Source organism: Saccostrea echinata, unplaced genomic scaffold (assembly GCF_033153115.1).
Source record: "Saccostrea echinata isolate AGI-Se365-2 ecotype Australia unplaced genomic scaffold, CSIRO_AGI_Sech_v1 ptg000014l, whole genome shotgun sequence".
In the NCBI taxonomy this organism is placed as follows: Eukaryota; Metazoa; Mollusca; class Bivalvia; order Ostreida; family Ostreidae; genus Saccostrea; species Saccostrea echinata.
Genome location: NW_026889763.1, coordinates 7,176,753 through 7,197,803, shown reverse-complemented (window position 1 = coordinate 7,197,803; position 21,051 = coordinate 7,176,753). Strand labels below are relative to the sequence as shown.

General features: G+C 33.3%; 2 protein-coding genes across 2 annotated transcripts; both read left to right on the top strand.

The window, feature by feature from the left end:
• The first annotated feature begins 383 nt into the window (after window positions 1-383).
• Window positions 384-15,183, top strand: LOC133187047 (uncharacterized). Its single transcript, XM_061322418.1, has 4 exons — window positions 384-420; window positions 9,455-9,703; window positions 10,880-11,110; window positions 15,092-15,183. Exons 2-4 carry the CDS (start codon window positions 9,616-9,618, stop codon window positions 15,181-15,183), a joined length of 411 nt encoding a protein of 136 aa, XP_061178402.1. The 5' UTR covers window positions 384-420; window positions 9,455-9,615.
• A 317-nt stretch (window positions 15,184-15,500) lies between these two features.
• Window positions 15,501-20,605, top strand: LOC133187046 (uncharacterized). Its single transcript, XM_061322417.1, has 5 exons — window positions 15,501-15,513; window positions 15,635-15,835; window positions 18,958-19,173; window positions 20,070-20,249; window positions 20,331-20,605. Exons 1-5 carry the CDS (start codon window positions 15,501-15,503, stop codon window positions 20,603-20,605), a joined length of 885 nt encoding a protein of 294 aa, XP_061178401.1.
• The last annotated feature ends 446 nt before the right edge of the window (window positions 20,606-21,051 follow it).

The following is a 21,051-nucleotide window of genomic DNA, read 5'->3' as shown; positions in this document are numbered from 1 at the left end:
CATTGTTAGTTTTGATAGCCATTAATAATTAATGAAACTTACACCAGCTGTTTGGATTTTAAAGGTTAGGTTTTGCTGTGAAATATTTTGTAAAACTCCAATAAATATCATTTGCAATCAATGGTGAATCGAATGAAAAACAGATGGTGAAATCCTTTAACGATAACAATATAAGAAATTATAAATCGAAAATCGCGTGAGGCATCATACTACTTGAAATTATTATTTTTTAAATAACGTGTTTCATTTAATACGTTTGTAAATATATAACACCCATTTGAAAAATTTTGATTAAGTAAAAACATACAGCTGGCAGGAGGAATGTTTGTATCTCTATCTGACTGTGTCTAATGAGGCATTTAATGGCACAAAGCACGGTGTATCTTCTTGTTGGAATTTTTCTAATAAATAAACATAATGGTAAGTAAACATGCATGCTATTTTTTTTTTCTTTTTTTCTAAACAGAATTATTCAGATATTAATGTTTGAATGTTTCTTATAAATGAAAAATAATTAAAATATATCATATAGGTAAAAAAGCATTCTGTCATAAGCGACAAAATTCTACTTTGTCTATATTTACTCGCTTAAAAAATTAAAACATTCCTTATCTAAAGTGTATATTTGATTTATGCAAACCACAACTAATGAAATCAAGACAGGCAGGTATCAAAAATTAAAAAAAAATTAAAAAATCTAAAATAAAGAATCTTACACTACGCAAAGACTTAAAGAGGTACATGTACTAAAGATGACGGATGACGATCTTTGACGATTAATTATTTTTTTTAACATATTTTATTGTTAAGAAGTTAAAAAAGGATTGGGCACAAGTTTTTAAAACTTGCAATGTCCTCTCCTTTATGATATCTAATTACACAAAATAATGTTAAAAAAATTGAATAAATTACAAATACAATACAAAAATTTGGAACCAAAGGTCAATAAGATTATCTGCTTTCATTAACTATGCATCTACAAAAATATGGTTTGATGTTTTTCTTAATTATAAAGAAGAGTGTATTTGTTGTGTAATCTGAATTAATCATTCACCGTTTAAATGTCTATTCAAGCAGACTTAAGGAAGGTTAAACACATAGGCATTTGTAACTTCCATTCATATGTCAATTCGATATATCCCAGTGAACAACAAAGTCTGCCATATCTTTTCCCTATCTGGATGTTTTCCTAACTATAGATATAAGGGCCAACTAAGAACTAAACTGTACTTGACAAACGAGATGACTTCAGCTTTTCCATTCTCCACTTTGCTTATTTATGTAGAAATATTCCGCTATCACCTGCATATGGTGATTACGTCTCCCAACTTATACGATACTCAAGAGCATGCTCTGAGTACAATGAAATTTTAAACAGAGGCAGACTACTGACAAATAAGTTGATGTTTCAGGGATTTCAAAACCTCGTTTAACGTCAGCATTTCGTAAATTCTATGGTCGTTATAATAACCTTGTTAGCAAAATATAAGCTAATCATGGGTCGTATTTTGGGTGACGTGTTTCATATCAATTGTTTTACTAAATTTGACTATGGAATGTTCCATCTACCTGACCAATACATAGGGCTCATGGCGGGTGTGACCGGTCAACAGGGGATGCTGTCTTGAATTTCCCATGGTCCGTGTTTTATGTCCTGTTTAAATATTTGTATTTGTAGAGTTTTCGCTGTTCGTTATCTTCACTCTTTCAGTTTAATTTGTATGGTCTCTGGGTATTCTTTCCATTTTTTAAACAAAGGTTTGCTCATTTTGTTGGGGAAAAGTTTCGAAATCATAGAGAGATGATCAAGAGATGACCAATTTTCATGTAAAGGAATATATCATTTTATACCAAATGAATCATCCAGTCATAACATATTTGAACAAATCAAAACACACTGTCGGGAAAATGTTTCCTTTTCCTATATCTCATAAACCCGATATATCAATAGAATTCTAAAATATCATTTGATAGATCAATGCAATTTTCACCTTTCAAGTGCGCTCAGATTTCTACCGAATCCATATCAAATGCGTCATCATTAATATTCTTTTAGGGACTACCTTTTCATTCTTTAGGACAAAGACCAGCTATCTGAAGAAAACAAAAAAGATCAAATATCTTACTAAATAAAATCAATTACCAATTAATCAATTAAACTAATCTTAAAATCCCCCTTTCCGATAGGGAACCTTTGTTTAATTGTGAAAATATTTAATTGTTTTGATGTTATAACAATTAGATCACAGTTTAAACAAACACATTGAAGTATACACTAAATGAGGATGCTTTCATATTCTTGAAAAGTAAATCTTTCGAAAATAATTTCGATCACCTGTGTATTATGAGTTTCTCATGTTATGTTAGTCCCAACCGTATTGGAACTCTGGTCTTGTGACTAAAAAAGGATGACTGTACTTAACACCGGGTTCTGCGTTCTTTTTATACAACTTCTCTTATTTTCATATCTTATCTAATTCTATTAATTGTGAAAGACTTTTGGTCAATTTGGAACCGAATTTGATTGTCAAAGTAATTTTAGATTGTGTTACAATAAAATAATAAAGTATTTGCTTTTATTGCTTTGCAAATTTCGAAAAGTTACATTGACCCGCCTTTGATTGAAGATTTGGTTGATAAATATGCTCTAACGGTGGAGCTAATATTGTAAGAATGGGTCTAAATTAGACTTAAGCGTAATAATGTCATACATATATAGAAAAGTGATATATCTTTCTCTTTTCCATATGGCACCATACCCCCCCCCCCCAAAAAAAAAAACCCCATACAAATAAACAAACCTTAACAGAACTTGTCCAAACCTGAAATTTCTATTTCGTGGGGATGGGTGGGGGTGGGAGGTGGTGTAGAGGACACTATTCTAAGTCAATTTTCTTTAGATAGATGACTCCCTTTATCGTTTGAAGAGGGTTCTATATTTCCTGGGGGATCCGAGGTAATTTTTTTTCCTTTCTTTTACATAGATATTTCATAACTCTGAAAATTAAAGGTAGACCCCCCCCCCCTCTAGATCCGACCATGCACCAGTATTTACAAAGGTTTCAAAACTGAAATTAACAGTATGGCCACTTACACATATCTTTAGCTACAGATGATCGTAAATCAATGTCTGATACTTTTATGTGTTCGAAAAAATATCCTGAGTAGCTCAGTTGGTGAGGTACAGGTAACCCACCTTACACGTCACGTGACGAAATTTAGTATTCACAGTTACCTGAGGTAAAAAATCACGTGGTGAATTATAATATGTTGTAGGTCACAATTCTTGGTTACAGTAGAGAGAATAAACGTCAGAAAAAAGTGTGTCTCTTTTAAACTACGAGTTCATGTTTGCCTATTGATCTCCTCTTTTATATATATAAATATATACAGCTACCATAAAATGGAGAACAATAGACAAACATGCGCTGAATATGCATTTAGTCAGTAAAAAAGTGGGCATCTTAATTATCGTATGGAGATTCAGGAAATCGTGTTGACCCCTGACTATGAATTTAATTGAACATATTTTATCGACAAAGTCAAAAGAATAAGGCACAGTTTCTATAACTTAGGCATTGTTCTCCTTATACAAAATCGTATAAAATGGCCATAATACAAGTGCAATTATTTTGATCATTAGTATCGTCAAAAAATGAGAATTCTTGATATGCAAAACATTATTCTTTATAAAAACTAATACTTTTATGGAAAATCTTCCACATTCGTTTAAAAAAGATTGAATAACTTTAAAAAGTTCTACATTTTGTTGATCACAGAATGAATCAACCCCCACCCCGACTGTATCGCATCAAATTCACAACTAAAAAGTACAAATTATGGAATGATAATAAAGAGAGAATGTCTTGTTTAAAATTTTATAAAAAAAAAAAAAAAAAGAAGGTATGAATCATGAACAATTTGGACTGGCTATTAAGTTACAACGATATACAAGTAAGTTAGAATTTAAAGTTTAAAGTACTATTATGTCTTAACCTTGTGTGAATTATATTCAGAAGTCTCTTTCCATATGAAAAATACTTTGGAGGTTTTGCAATATTGCTTGACAGAAAATTTAAAAAAAATTTAAATGGAAGTTGCCTTCCTTTGATTAAAGGCAGAGATTTTAAGCACCGCCTTCAAAAGTACCTGGTCTGTGTACCCGTCAATCAAGAACATTAAGGTACATATCATTGGGTGCTTGAACATGATTGACATTTACTTACTGTTTGGCACTCGTGGTGACCTTCAAATTAACTTTTAATCCTTTGATATTTACCACACATGGTATAAACAATAGGGAAGCTGTATTACTATGGAATTTTTAGCTTGATAATATATATGTACACACCTTTAGTACTTGAAATAATTATGATATTCATTATGATAATATATATCAAAATTAGGTATATATATATAACTTTTTTTCAAAGCTCAACAAATACTTTGATTAATAATATTTCTAATGGGTGGGGATGCTTTGACACACATTCAATTACAAATTAATAAAAAAAAATTAGAATTAAACTTTATTTAAAACTTTTATTTCTAATTTAAAATCATCTCAAAATCCCAACACAGGTAAACTTTGACTTCTTGGGTATTCTATTGTGTATTAAATCATTTCCTGTGTGTAGAGATTGGGAGACAATGACCACAGATAGACTGCTAGCCCTCAAGGCATTCACATCTGTACAAAATAAACCCCTCCCTAACCTGGAATTTACCACCCGGTACAAAATCTCTGCCATTAAGACTAATTGCATCCCACCTTATAACAGTATCAGGAATTAATGAAGGATTTATTAAAAAATTCTATTGTGCATTTGGGCAAGAAATAGTTGGAAGAATTTCGAGTAGAATATTGTGAAACATTGCTTAATTTTATATCAGGTACCATATTTTGTATGTACATGTAAGTAGGTACTACGTAATTGTGTATTTTATACACTATTACTAGATTAACTCGATTTTTTCTGTTTCCCAAAGGTTCCCAACCGGTTTCCAAGTACATGTATAAGGAATTTTTGGAAACAATAAGCGAAAGATCAGTAAATATTGTAGTGGAAATAATTGGCCTCTCTAAAGCTTTTCAATATCTGCCTTTATGCATTTAGACCAAAGTTCAACAGAGTATTCCAGTTGTGGCCTTAAAAGAATTATACATCTGGGTTAAAGTATCCCTTTACACAGTGCATTTTAGGTTTCTAAGTTAACCAAGTTTTCTGTAGGCCTTCTTTACAATGTTATCAATGTGATCAGACCAACCCAAATTTGAAGACATAAATTTATTGTGAGACATATTCTAATTGACAATTTTGAAAAAAAAATAAATTTGGAAATTATTGAACTTTTTTAAATGAAAAAATACAGCTGTGGTTTTCTGTGGGTTAAATTTCAACAACAATTTCTTTGACCATTCATGATCATGATTCAGATTTTGCTCCTAAGAATGATATTATCTGAACGTTGTTACAAGGAGTTATCATCAGCATATAATCTACAAAGAGACTTCATTTGTATACAACAAAAATAACAGTGGACCAAGCACTGAACCCTGAGGGACTCCAGGTTTTACATTTCCTAGAAAGCAAATTTTCTATACATGACTTGTTGACCCATCACTAGGTAGAATTTGAAAAATTTAAGTTTGCTAAAATTACTAGACCTCAACCATGTGTCATGACAAGAATTGCAACAAAATTGCTTTCAGTGATGAACAACACCCATATCATATTTCATTAGGATATGCTTCAAATTGCCATTGTTAGGAGCAGGTTTGGTAATGTGCATACCCTCAACTCATAGATAGCCCCCTGTCACTAGCATAGCAGTTATAATTTTCAAAGCAAGGTAATTTGTAAGCCTGGGTCTTGCGCATACTTGCAAGGGACAGCCAATCATGATATACAGATAAATTATTCAGAAATCTGTATCAGAATTTTGAGGCACTGCATTCAAATGTATTGCAAAGATATATTAGCTTAAAATCACTTTAAGGAGGGATTCTTGCCTGGTTTCTGACTAGATGAAATATTCAACGTATATTTGCTCATATGTGATATATATTTAGGTGTAAGGGATTTAAAGATCATATTTTTCTTTCCTCAACATAATTGTACAACTTAAATAAAAATGGTAAACTGAGTTTGAAATCTAGCAGGGACTATATTTTTGGCGGAACGGCGGCATATGAAAATATCTCCTTGACCATTCATGTAGTATTCTAGGATCATGATTAAAATTTGCTCAATAAGAATGATATTATCTGAACATTAATTGTTGTAAGGAGTTATCCTCAGCATATAATCTACAAACAGATATGTTTTCAGCAACATCATTTACATAAAACAGAAATAACATCTTATCAATTACTGAATTCGGAAGTACTCCAGCTTTAACATTAGAAAACTAAATTTTTATATATAACTTGTATTCTGTTGCGAAATAACCGCTGCCTATGAAAACGGATTCACTGTTCGTAAACACAAACTTTTATTTATTGAAATTACGCAAAGTTGCAGTTTAGATATTGATCATTCTTTAGATGTTGATCATTCTTGTAATTAAAGAAAAACGCCCTTTCTGAGAGTTGATTTTGTCGCAAAGGATGACTGCACTTAAGGACATGCGAAATTTGCGACAAAATAAACTTCCAAAACAAGCATTTTCCTTTTCATTGCAAGAATGGTCAACATCCAATCTACAACTTTATGTAATTACGTTTAATAAAAGTGTGTATTTACGAAGTTTGAATCTGTTTTCAAAGGCAGGGGTCATCACAATTTCTTGAATCTCCGTACGATAATGAGGACGCCCACTTTTTTACTGACTTTATACATAGTCAGCGCATGTTTGTCTATTGTTCTCCGTTTCACAGTAGTTGTATATTTGCATAAATAATAATGTGTCAAAAGGAGATTAATAGACAAACATGCGCTCATGGTTAAAAAGAGAAAAAAACTGCCTCTTCTTACACTCGCTCTCTGTGTTGTAACCAAGGATTGTGACATGTTGAATATTATAATTTACCACGTGATGTCCTACCTCGGGTAACTTTGTGAATACCAAATTCCGTCACGTGACTTGTAAGGTAACATGTTTTGTGCTAACTAGGCCATTATGTTCGAACACGTTAAGTCATCTGGCATTGATATAGAATCTGCTTAAATTATATTGACGTGCTCATATTGTTAGTTTCGTTTTGAAACCTTTGTCAGAAGTGTATTTGTGCCATTCAGAATGGAGAGGGAGATTGGAAAGAGTGATCATGTTCTTTTTTTCAAACATGTCATTGTTATTTATCAAGTCTAATTTAAGACCCATATTAACAATGTTAGCTCCACCTCTCATGCATATCTAATGTTCAATCAAGGGCAGTTAACTGTAAATTCACTATATTTGGAAAACACTAAGGACAAAAAACATTGAATCATTTTATTGTATCACAGTCTAAAATCATTTTAAGATTTAAATTTGGTTTCAAATTGACAGGATTCTTTCATAAACATACAAAAGTGAAATAAAGTTTAGAAATAAAAGCAACAGAAGCAACCGAAAAAGACCCCAAAACAGGCGTTAAGTGCAGTCATCCTTTCGTATGTCATTTAGTGCATCATTTAGTTCTGTGAGGTCATCAATTATCATATTCATGCAGCTTGTCACTCAGAAACTCAGAAACAAAGATAAAGTACAGTGTATAATAAACTTCAGCACAAGACCATCTTAGCCTATGACACAAACTTTATATTTTTTTATATATAAGATGTTAGCTGCTCGTTATAAATCATGCAAACAACTGGCCGTGAGTAATTAAGAATTTCAAAGATGTAGCATATGACAAATTCCATGCACCCTGAGGCCCGAACTATGGTCCACGTATTTTTTTAAAATTGGCAGAGGGCTAAGTGTTAATCATAATTATTATACATACACGATTTTGAAAGGTGTACCGTATTTCGAAATTATGATCAACATAGCCCCACCCAGGAGGCCGGTAAGGTGTAAATTACTCAATATATTCATATATTGTAATAATACGTTTGCCCACAATGTGTCATTTTGAATAGAACTTTTTCAAAGATGAAATGTATTTTCATCTATGCGCCCCGTTAAAAGTATACCTATTTTTGTATTCATATGGAACAGAATTTATTCAGAAACTTCTACATGAAAAGAAGTCTTTTGCTATGCCCTTCAATTCGACGACGTGTCATCAATTAGCAATATTCATTTTCATTCCTAGTTGACTCGATATATCCCTTTGAACTCGAAATAAAATACACCACGGAGTCTGACACATCTGTTTCATATTTATATATTTTACTAGAAAAATGCATTAATGGCAACCTCAGAACAAAGCTTCATGATAACCGTGATAACTTAAACTTTTCTATCGTCAACTTCCCTTATTTATGTGTCATTACACCCGCATTTGGAGTTTATGTCTCCCAGTTGATTTGATACGCAACAATATACAGTTATGTAATGGATACACGGGAAATAGCAAATTAATGGTTCCCCGAGGGAGAAGTAATTTCCTCCCTCGAGGAACCATAAAGTTGCCATTTCCCGAGTACCAATTCCATTACTGTTTTATTATACCTAAACAAAATACATTTTGAATGTATGACCAACTTAGCCAAACCCTGGAGTTTGAAACCTGGGGGGGGGGGGGGGGGGCATAAATTTCACAATATTGGTAGAAGATCAGTATATACAGTTATGGAATGGGTATGAAAAAATAGTAAATTTATTCGCCGCAGAGGGAAATAGTTTCCTGCCGAGGGGAACAATAAATTTGCAATTTCCCGTGTACCAATTCCATAACCGTTTTATTACACTGAAACAATCTAAGGAGATTAATTAAACCAGATACTCAGACATAGGCAATAGACAATATAGTGGCATTAAAAGAAACTCAAATTCACGTAACTAAACTTTTGTTAGATATCTAATGCAGCAATACCTAGGAACGTAATAACATGTTAAAAAATTAAAATAATTTCACATATATATTTTAAAGAATTATCGTGCTTGTCATTTTCTATAATTCCAGTATGATTTTAATATCGCATGTCGAAATGTTTAATGTTTGGGGGAAGTATAATTCCTTCTCAGGAAAATAGAAAGTGTTATTATACCTCTATTGTTACAACTCTGTATAAAATCGATACTAGTACCATGAAACTGTCTGTTTCTCACTACTTCCCCCATATGAGGACTACTCCATGTGAAATCAAAGCTACTCATTGGACTACTTTCTCTCATTGATATTCATTGATATTATAACCAATCAAAATGCTAACTGGGCGGAGCATTCAAGGAATGAGTCTGTGACGTAATATTAATAGCAAAGTAACTATGACGTCAAAACATTTCGACATGTGATAATCGGATTATTATCCAACATGAATGCCATCATACCAACATTTTCCGACCTTTTATTTTACAGCATCTCAGATCTGTAATTTGGGAAAGGTTCATCTATACAACACTTCGATATCATCAGAATATGAATATAGTAAGATAGAAGGGACTCCAAGGCTCTCAGCAGAGAAAGCATTGGATGGGAAATATCACAATCACTCACACGGATGTGCCGGGTCAAACGTCATGAAAGCCTTTGGTGAGGCTTGGTGGCAAGTGACCTTCAAGTCGGCTTCCAAGATCTTTAAAATAAACTTGGTCTTCAGGGAGCAGTGTAAGTACGAGTACAGTGTTTCTAAGTGTCCAGATGATCTGAATAACCTATAGTGTTAAATGAACTTTCAAAAAAGTTTGGAAATCGTCATGATTTTTGTGTATTTAGCTGAAAACACTCACATTTCTGACCCCAGCTCGACTTATTTGTTAAATTTTCGTTGTTCATCTTATATAACTAAATAATGTTAACAATGAAGTTTCCATTAATAATCCTCTATATACTGCAAACTTAAGAATTCTAATTTTGTGGTATTTTTATGCAGTTAGAGTTATCTTTCCTTAGATCTACGAAAAAATAATAAAGTGAAATCTACAGCGTATTACATAATTTGTAATCAATTCAAGCTTTCTTAACATTTTAATAGGCCACTTTTTACATGTATTTTTTCCATTTGAGTAAGCAACAGTGATTTCTGTTCATCAATACTTCATTGTTGTTGAACATTTTTTCCAGGTGGTAAATGGCTGGTAATTTAGATGTTATAAATGAAATAAACTCAATAGTTACACATATAATATGATTTTCTCAATGTCCGAAAAAAAAAATTCATTGTGCATTGTGTGTGTGGGTCCTTAACTAAGGTACTATTAATCAATAATTATAGTTCAGGTATATGCGGAAGCGTATTAGTGCCACAAAATATATTTTTTATAGTTGGTAATTCAAACTTTAAAGTTGGCTTTTCCAATTTTAGAGTTGGAAATTCTAGCTTTAAGCTTTTTTTTTATTGCATCAGCAATATATATGATATAGCTTTAATCTTGGCTTTTCCAACTTTCAATAGGTTTTTCCATCTTTAAATTTGGTAATTATAACTTTAAATTTAAGTTTGAAAAGCCAATTTTAAAGTTTGAAAATCCAAGATTAAAGTTGGAATTTCCAACTTTAAAGTTTGAAAAGCCAACTTTAAAGTTGGAATTACCAATTTAAAAAAAATATTACGTGGTACTAATACGCTTCCATATGTATACGTACAGTATCCCAAAGAATATTTTTATCCATGCAAATACAACAAATACCATGTGTATACCTTTGAAAGGTAACTTAGAAAATTCAACTAAATATTATAAAAATAATCTGTTTCAGATTATGAAGAGCATCCGTGAAGTATGTGAGTAAACATTTAAAGAAAAGACAAATATGGTCTTACTATATATTGTAAGCTTATTTCAGATACCCGACATGCTGGCTACTATGTGTTCATCACAAATCGGACAGTGACATATAGTGAACTGACCTCTTTTGACCCCGTTTACCACGACGAAGAACCTAGCCCAAGCCAACAAATGACAATCATTTTTCCTGAGGGTCACGCTGGTGTACAGGTGTTTCTTTATGTCAACAAATCAAATCCATCAACGGAAAACTATGCTGTGATTGAGCCGTGTGAGGTGGAAATATATGGTGATAATTGTTTTTTTTCCTTTTCTCGGTAACAAATCAAAAAATTTATCATAAACATTGAAGTACCAGTAAAAGATAACTTCTATTTATTGGCAATTATTATAGTATTTGCTGTAATCACATTTTATTTGTGGATCTTTATTTTCGCGTAATTAAGTCATGCACTATCTGCTCGTGAAAATTTCATTCTCGCTTATATTTGTATTGTTTCAGATAAATGTACATTAATAACCAAAATTAAGGAATTTTTTCACACTTATTAATACCATATAGTCATCTCAAGAAAATAAGGTGTCGCAAAAATTTGATGATCCACAGTAGGTAAACATTTCCATATTATTTTATAGTTCACCAGATTTAGAGCAAAAGGCTCAGTTGAGCTTTTCTGTCCGTTGTCTGTCGTTGTTGACGTTGTCGTCGGCGTCCTTGTTGTAAACCATTCATATTTTCATCTCTTTCTCCTATTTCAACTAAACTTGTCACAAAGCACCCTTGGGTGAAGTTTATTTATTGAAGCCACGCCTTCTTTAAGGGAAGATATTTGGAAAATAGTGAACATTTAAGAATCTTCTTCTCAAGAGCCATTGGACCGTACAAGTCAAAACTTAGGTGAATACTATCTTGTATAGGGTTTTTCCAGTCTTTTTTTTCAGTCATGCTCCCTAGGGGTAGAATTAGACCGCAAAGCGGCTCAACGTATATAGAAAATATTTTTAAAATTCTTATTCTCAAGAATAGCAGGACAACAGTAAGTCATATTGGTTTGCAGCATCCCCATGGACTGTGGATGCAAGTTCGTTCAAATAATGCCCCCTCCCCCACCCCTGGCGATGAGAGAAAGATTGGAGCACAATAGGAAAATATACTAGCGGAAAATAGAAACTGTGTATACGTAAAACTTAAATAAAAACATAAAGGTATTGTATGATCGCTCTTCATTCTTAAAGACCTAGTCAAATATCCTAAATAGATATCGTTAAATATCGCGATATCGCGATTTGCCTAGATGGTCTCAGCACCGTTTTCTGGAGTTTCGAACCTAAGCGGCAGGTGGTTAGTAATTGCTTAAAATTTCGTGCATTAATTGACAGTATTCAATGTATTGAAACAGAAAAACAATGGTTTTTGGTATAAAATTTTGATTGAAAGATTCCTTGCATGATTGAAAATGATTGTTTGTGTGCTATTGGTATGCTGGAAGCTGGGATGTTTCAAAGCAGTGGGGCAAGGCAGGTTGTACTTCAAACACTGTAAATGCTTTATAGAGACGATATCAGCAAAATGGCACCGTTCGGAACCACCTACGATCAGGACGTCCACGTGACGTCACGTCGGCAAGATACATATATACAGACGTCACATTTGCATAATCGATTCCAATCGGCTTCTTTGATCGCGAAAGCATCGCTGGGCATCGACAGATAAGTCCTCGTACCGTAAGGGATAGAGTAGTCCTTTTCCAAAAAAAAATCTTACGAATAATATTCATGGTAAGAGAAATCTTATGATTTTCTTCCTTTTCACCAAAATTCACCAAGATTCTTATGAGTAAAATTTGTCGTAACTTTACGAGGACTCTAACCCTCTCGTAAGTATCTTAGAGCCGGTTTTTATTTAAAAATATAACAGATAAAACCCAGATAAACGTTTAATAGAACTTTTTATGCATCCTATAATAAAATTTATTTCATTGAAGATTTTTCTTGTGAAAAGGGCTACAGATTGCGAGAGGCCAACATCCGTCCCTGACGTCCTGCTTTAAGTCTTGTGCTCTGGCGTCACCGTGTTGCGAGGTTAGCGTGGTGTAGGAGGCAAAGACGGTTTAGTAACAGAGATTTGGCGGAGGTTCATGTTTAGGGACGAGTCGAGATTTCAGTGGTGTTCGGGCTTTACTGTCGTGCCGGAGAACGTTACATTGATGTCTGCGTTATCCGGAGCATTATGGTCTGGGGGGATAAAATACATGGAAGGACCCCTTTGGTGATAATGGAGGGCAATTTAACCCGCGTACGTTCTACTAGAGTGATGTCAATAGCCTTTTCACAAAAAATCTTAAGTTTTTGCCTAAGAGTTTTAACTTAAGAATCTCTTACAAAAAATTCTAAGTGCTCTTCACGAACGCATTCGTAGCAGATTGAACTTAAGATTTTAATTACGACAGACTTCTTCCCTAACAACGATCTCATATTGCTTAATAACCCTTAAAAAAGTAGATGAGAATAAAAATGAAGCGAAGTTTTCAAAACTTGTTAGTGAAACAAACACTATGAACAACAAAAATCGAGTGCAATCGATTGTGAAGCAAGGAAGTTTGAAATCTGATAAATCACAATTTATATAAGAATATTTAAGAAACAGCTAGGCCATGGTTAGTGAAATTAATGTCCTTGCAAGTAGGGCAGATTCAGTTTTTTTAATATCATGCTGTGGTCCCCAGGGATAGGGTGGTCCTAGAATGGAAAGCAAAAAATTACAAAGAATAATGGAAAAAAAAATCTTCAAAAGTCTTCTTCTGAAGAACAAAAGGAATATGATTAGTCATATTATTATGCAGACATCCTAAGGTTGTGCAGATTCAATTTTTAAGACCACGGAACATGAACTGGCAAAATTTGAAATATGCAGCTTACGTCATTTCCATCTGTTACAGTCAAAACATGTAATGATAGACAATGAAATGGGCGGGTGCAATTTGACACGGACTTCTGAGAAAACATTGGATTGAAATTTTATTTCTAAATTCATTTTCAATCCACCTGAGCTTTTTTTCATACGCAAAGTGTTAATATATGATCCAAAAGCCAAATAATTTCAATTCCCAAATTCAAGTGTAGTTTGGAATTAATGTATATCAGAATTTTCTATCAAATTCTTAAGGACAAGCAAAAGTTATATATAGAGTAGATAGATTCTTTCAGGGGACGGTAAACTTTGTCAAGTCAGATTATTTATGTTCATTCCTTCACATAACAGAATATTTTTATTTCTAGGATGACAAGAGATATTTATTTTCTTCTTCACTGAAAAATGTTTGACAAGCGAAAATCAGGAGGGGTGTATGTGTCCAAACTCAAAAACTTTCTTATTCATTTCTAAGATCTTTAAGCCCTCCTAACCCCAAAATAGGAATCAAATGGCCGTCCCCTTTTTATTTCTTTAAAAACACCGGACAAAAAACGCCGATTTATATGATTTTTTAACTATTCTTCAGTTGAAATTATTTGTCTTTTGGATCAGTCAGTAACACTGTGCTTACGAGCGTAGCTGAGGAGGATTGGACAGAATTTCAATCCAATGTTTTCTCAGACAACCACGCCGTATTGTACGGCCCATTTCATTGTCTATCTTCAAATTTTTTACTCTACGGAAATGACGTAAGCTGCAGATTTCAAATCGTTCCGCGGTCTTGAAACCATTGCCCTGGGAGTAATGTGGGGCCAAAGGGGGATTGAAATCTTACATGAGAATATATTATTAAAAATATGGTTTAAAATCCTTTCAAGATTGGTAGGTCAATGATTAGTCATATTAATAAGCAAACATTTTTAGGTAGTGCAGATTAAAGTTTGTTAAAATCATGGCCCCTGAGGGTAGAGTTTGGCCAAAAAAAGGTAAACACTCATGTAGGAATACATATAAGAAATAAAAATAATTCTAGAGTATGTAGCCACATTAAATCATTAAAATGCAAACTTTCCCAAAATATGTTGAATGATTTTTTTCTTCAATTTATTGACCCTGGGGTTAGGTTTGGGCTAAAATAGGAACATATTTCACATAATATGCAGTAAAAAAGATTTTAATGAAGAGCTAAAGAAAGAGTTAGAAAGAACAGCTTTATCCAGATGAGCATTGTAGCCAATGGACCTCTTGCTAATTGTTTTTATGGAAAAAATTAAACTGATCAAGGGTCAGAATACAAATGACTTCGCCCAATATATATATAAAAAAAATACAGAATTTTGTAAATGTATTTTTCAGGATGTGTTGATGAACTTAATCATGAATGCGCTTGCTCAAGCGCAATTGCTGGAGAGAAACTGAGTAAAACTTTGTTGTTTTTTTGTTGTTAACTGTTTATTTAAGTTTTCGTATTAAAAGTCATTAATATCTTGGAATGGTATTAGTTGTTAAAAGGGGAAAAACTGAGACAATTTGTGATCTTAAAAGAAATCTTATCACATCAAACACTAGGGGAATTTCATTTCAATTGATAAGACAAATTTTTAAGATGAGGAAAATGCAAATCGCCTTTAAATCAATGAATTTTAAAAAATAAGTGCAATCATAACGAAAAATAAATACTAATAAACGTCTTTCCATATTTGTTAAGCTTGACTATTCCATGCATATTTAGAATTCACAACTATCAAGTTTAATATTTAATAAAATGACTCTTACAGGTGAAATTAATTTTAAAATATTTTTAAGCTCTTATATCTATTTGATGTTCAGAATGCAGTAAGTAAATACATAAATCTAATATGCAAACACATGCGATTAGCTAATTTGTATTCGTTACAGCCCGTTGGAATTCGACAGTGATTTTTGAACATGGATCGTTTTCACTCAGGTGTGATAGCAATTACCTGTCTCTGATGAATGTGACGGAGTTTGAAAAATCTCAGAGCATTTCAATGTTAACTGAATGTGATGGTAAACAACAGTGTTCATTGAAAACTGATTCAACCATTGAAGGGAAATCCATCAGTTTCTTCTGCTATAGTAAGTGTCTCTAGTCTAAGACTTTTTTTTCTTTACTTGAATAATTCCCAGGCATGGTAATGCATTAAGAACATTATTTTGGAGAATTACTTTTACTTTATCAACATAAGACTAAGTATTGACTAGTACTTGATATGGACTTTTAAAAAATCATTTATTGTGAATTGGTATTTGTCTGTGGTCGTTAAAGTTTTCAATATCTGAATTGGATTTACCGTCCGTATACTGGATTTCAAAACTTCATAAAAATCATTACAAAAATACGTTGCGGGGTCCAGTTAATGTTCCACCAAGCCCCCAACTTAACGCCTCAAAAAGTATTTACTGCTGTAGAGGACAACCTTCAGACTTACTCTGCTACAACATGTATTCTAGAAGGGGTCTAAATCAATAGCAAATTTTCAAAAAAACTCTAAAGATTTAATATGGATTTTGGAATCACAAAAGTCAGCATCATCAAAACATAATGATAAGTATCCATTAATTCATACAGTAATATTTCAAGATGAATTCAAGGCAGGCTTTTTGACATCATAGACAGTGCTTCCTCAATAAAAATGAAACTGGGAAGTTTTCACATCTCATTTAAAAACTCATCACTGTTTTACATATAGAATTAAGGCAAAACTCCCACTCGGCATCGTCAAAAGAGGTGCTACAGTTTTCAAATTCTTATGTTTACAGGATTTATGATTGATTGCTATCTTTACCATATTAACTCTTATAATGACGCATATAAATTAATAAAAGCTTTTGATGCCGACAGTCTGTCTGTACAACAACATCAATATAAAAACTCATAAGGCACGTATATGTAACCCTCAATTTTCATGCATATCATCAGTTTGGGTTGCAAATTCAATACAATTCTGAAACAAAGTGCTTACAAGTACATGTGCTGATCATTCTCTGCTGTCCATGGTTTTCATATGCTCACCCGAGTTTAAGGATAGTCATAATTCACTGCCAGTGTCTACACTTTGTATATGATATTGACTTTTGAATTCGATTTACTTGTAACTATACGGACTTGGTCAGGTATCGGTCAACAAATACCTGACCAAGTCCGTATAGTCTCGAGTAGACTTCAGCAAAAGTCCATATATTTATATAATATCGCTGAAATATTTGCACGAACAGTATACCCAGTTTTAAAACAAGATGTGTTTGTGAAACACTGATGCCCCCGTATAGCAACTTATAGCAAAGGTTAAACTTTCTCAAATGCAGATCAAATATGTTGGTACCCAAAGTAAGGTCTTGTCTCGAGGAATATACCTGTGAAATATGAAAGCCCTAGCAGCAACCATTGAATAGATATGGAAAAGGTTAAAGTTTTTCAAAAGTAAGTCAAATCAAGGTCAAGGTCAAATGGTCAAAATTATGGTACCCAAGGAAAGGCCTTCTCACAAGAAATATACAGGTGAAATATGAAAGCTGAGGGACCAATCGTTCAAAAGTTATGACCAAGGTTAAAGTTTTTCAAAACTAGGTCAAACTCCAAGGTCTAGGTCAATGGATTACAATTGTTGGTATCCAAAGGAAGGTCTTATCACAAGGATTACATTGTGAAGTATGAAAGCCATAGCACCAACGGTTCAAAAGTTATGGCCAAGGTTAAAGTTTTCAAAAAGTATGTCAAACTCCAAGGTCAAGATCAAAGGGTCAAAGTTGTTGGTATCCAAAGGAAGGTCTTGTCGCAAGGATTAAATATATGAAGTATGAAAGCCTTAGCACCAACCTTTCAAAAGTTCTGGCCAAGGTTAAAGTTTTTCAAAAGTAGGTCAAGCTACAAGGTCAAGGTCAAAGTTGTTGGTATCCATAGGAAGGTTTTGTCCCAAGGATTACATATGTGAAGTATGAAAGCCTTAGCACTAACTGTTGAAAAGTTCTGGCTAAGGTTAAAGTTTTTCAAAAGTAAGTCAAACTCCAAGGTCAAGGTCAAAGGGTCAAAGTTGGTGGTATCTAAAGGAAGGTCTTGTCCCAAGGATTACGTATGTGAAGTATGAAAGCCCTAGCACCAATTGTTCAAAAGTTATGGCCAAGGTTAAAGATGGGTAAAATTTTGCAAAACTGGGTCAAACTCCAAGGTCAAAAGGTCAAATATGGTGGTACCTTAAGAAAGGTCTTGTCACAAGGAATACACATGTGAAATATGAAATATGAAACCTTTTGATCCTTTGATATTTTTGCACACAGAACATTAAATAAATCTTGATAAATACTAGACTCTGGGTTTTTAAAGCTTGGATAACGATTTTTTTCTCCATAAAACATCTCGTTCTTATCAATGTTTCATAAAGTCTTGAGAGAGCTGTTTTATCCATACTTTAAATTGTTTGTTTTTTAAATTTGCTCTAAATTATCGACTGCATTTATTTTTTAATACATTTTTAATAATATTTTTAAACCTAATTTAGACCTAATTTGAAAATTGCTACACGTCATATAAGCTTTAAGTTAAGATTTGACATTTTGAATTTCATATTTGAAAAGTAAAAAACCACAGACTAAAAAAAAAAAAAAGTTAAAAAGCGTTTTTAAATGTTGGAAAGAAAATTTAAACAATCACAAGTAAATTCTTATTAAAGGAATACAAGCAAAAACTAACCTGTATGATTTTATCTCTGATAGCAATGAAAACTTATGTAAGAAAGGCTACTGCCGAACGTACATGTATAACATTTTGCCATGTTCCTCGAAAAAAATATGCCAAAAAGATTTCATGCGCGCGGAATTTTTACCAGGTGGGGTCCATCCAACTCGAAAAATAAATCCAATCAGAACTTTTTTGACAAGCCAAAATTAAAAAAAAAACTTCTCCAAATCCGAAAAACCTAAATTGTGGGAGGGTATAGGAGGTGGCATTTTCCTTCGCTTTATAAACTTAATATATTTGACTCTCCTAACCAACTTACCAAGAACCAACTTACCAAGGATCCGGGTTACTTGGGATGGGGGGTGGGGGGTTGTTGAATGGGTCCAAGTCATTTTTGAGTTACTTTGTAAATTTTATAACTCTGAAAATTCCAGGGGATGTCTCGGACCCCTTGACCCCCTCTAGATTTAGTCATCAATCGTTTCATTAAATTAAAGTGAAACTCCTACTTCCACAATTACAGATAAATGCCTCAATAAAAACTACACCAACACTCTTCTCAAATATAATTTTGCTGAGGATATAGGACAATATCCTTATGACGTAAGAGATCCGTTCACTGCGTTCCTTAAGTCACGTGTCTTTGAGTGTGAAGAACGACACGTCTTGACTGATGGGAATCTCACACTTCAGTGTAGAGAGAACAGACAGTGGTCAGGAAAAGCTCCTGTGTGCAATGGTGATATATTTTTTATTATGTTAAAACTTATTTTATAGACTAATATAAATGCTTAATGACATGGTTAACAAATGTTTGATACATTTTTACCAGTTGTAATTAACTCAACTTTTCAAATAACAGCATGAAGTTTTACAAGATACACTACAAAAACCAAATATGGCCTAGATAAATAAATAAATCAGATAAAAATAAAAAAGATCGAATAAAACATCAGTACAATTTTATTAACTTTCAAATTCATTCGATTAAGAACTGAAATTCGAGTGAATTTGGGTCTTAGGGAAACTTTGATGTTCATCCTTATCAATCCATACATTTGATTGATTGATTGTATTCGAGAATTATTCACTCATATAGAGACGTCACCATATACCGGTGCACTAAGTCATCTCGATATCAACATGTTAAGAGAAGCTCGTGCAATGTTTGTTCTCAGAAGGAAAGAATATAATAATTGACAGTTGTGAAGTTTGGTACAGAAATAAGTTCTAAAAATTATATCCGTTTTTCTTTTTTATTTAACCGTTCACGGTAGCTCAGTCGGTAGAGCACTCGCTCCGTGATCGGGAGGTCGTGCGTTCGAATCTCGGCCGCGACTAAGTCGATAAAAAATGGGTAGCAACTGTTCCTTCGCCATGCGTTCAGCACTTTGAAGTGAAAGTTGCGGGTCCTTCGGATGAGACCTTAAAAACCGAGGCCCCGTGTCACGGCATCACGGCAGGCGTTGGCACGATAAAGATCCCTCACTGCTGAATGGCCCTGAGTGCCGAGTAAAGGTCAAAATTTGAAGTCGTTCACTGGTATATGGTGACGTCTCTATATGAGTGAAAAATTCTCGAATGGGACGTTAAACAACATACAATCAATCAATCAGTCTTTTTTATTTCCAACAGTCACTTGCCAGGAGCCTGATCATGAAAATGACACTACTATTCTTGAGTATGGCAAGTCACCGATGTATTTTAAGGATGATAATGTGACATACACATGTAAGAAAAACCATCGTCACGTAGATGGCAATCTCGTAAGAGTATGTAACGAAACTGGTGATTGGACAGGAAAGAAACCAGTTTGTAAACGTAAGTTGTCGGAACTTTTAATGCAATGGCGTCATTGATATAATAATAAGTTTTTGTTTTTTTTGTATTGAACAGGCTGTAAGTGTCCATGTGACAGGGTAAGATCTCAGAATTTTATCAGTGATCCACAGGTTCTTAAAATCAGATTAGACAAACTGAAGAAAGAACTAGAAGTCCATAAAGAAAAACTGTCTAAAACAGTGAGAGCAAAGACATGTGCCAAGGATGAAAGGACGTCTGTAAGGGGCATCGGCTCTGTTCTAGGTGTTGGTATTATCACCTTTATGTTGATAACCATTGTTTGTAGTGACTTCCCATTGCTATACAGACATATCCGGTATGGACCTTAACTCTTGCTTACTGTTAACAGTTCTTTTAATTCCTTCGGTAAACCCTGTTTGTTGAATTGTTCCTATGGTTTAAAGGCATTATGTTATATATAAATGCACTCAAATGAGTACAGAATCGGTCTATATTCTATATTTTTAAAAAAAAATCACACAAGCAACATTGAATCAAAATTTTAGTCATATTCCAAATCTTATAAATCCAAAATTTTTATCGAAACCCACCTCGAAGCAACTTTCAATCTGTAGTTTGTACAGTAGTTAATTGATAAGAAAAAAATTAAGAGTTATTTACATTTCCAAGAACACATTAAGGGGCTCTAAATACTGCACGTTGAAGATTTCTAATTCAGATAGAATAAACAGCAATCTACGGTGAATGACACAATTTGAACTTTATGTTTGACAAAGATAAAGTAATGATACAAGTACATTATTTGCATGTTTTT

Coding starts and splice junctions, on each gene's coding strand:
- LOC133187047 (XM_061322418.1), top strand. CDS start 9,616: ATGAAAGCCTTTGGTGAGGCTTGGTGGCAAGTGACCTTCAAGTCGGCT. Junction 9,704..10,879: donor CTTGGTCTTCAGGGAGCAGT/GTAAGTACGAGT, acceptor AGCTTATTTCAG/ATACCCGACATGCTGGCTAC. Junction 11,111..15,091: donor GTGTGAGGTGGAAATATATG/GTGATAATTGTT, acceptor TGTATTTTTCAG/GATGTGTTGATGAACTTAAT.
- LOC133187046 (XM_061322417.1), top strand. Junction 15,836..18,957: donor CATCAGTTTCTTCTGCTATA/GTAAGTGTCTCT, acceptor CCACAATTACAG/ATAAATGCCTCAATAAAAAC. Junction 20,250..20,330: donor GACAGGAAAGAAACCAGTTT/GTAAACGTAAGT, acceptor TGTATTGAACAG/GCTGTAAGTGTCCATGTGAC.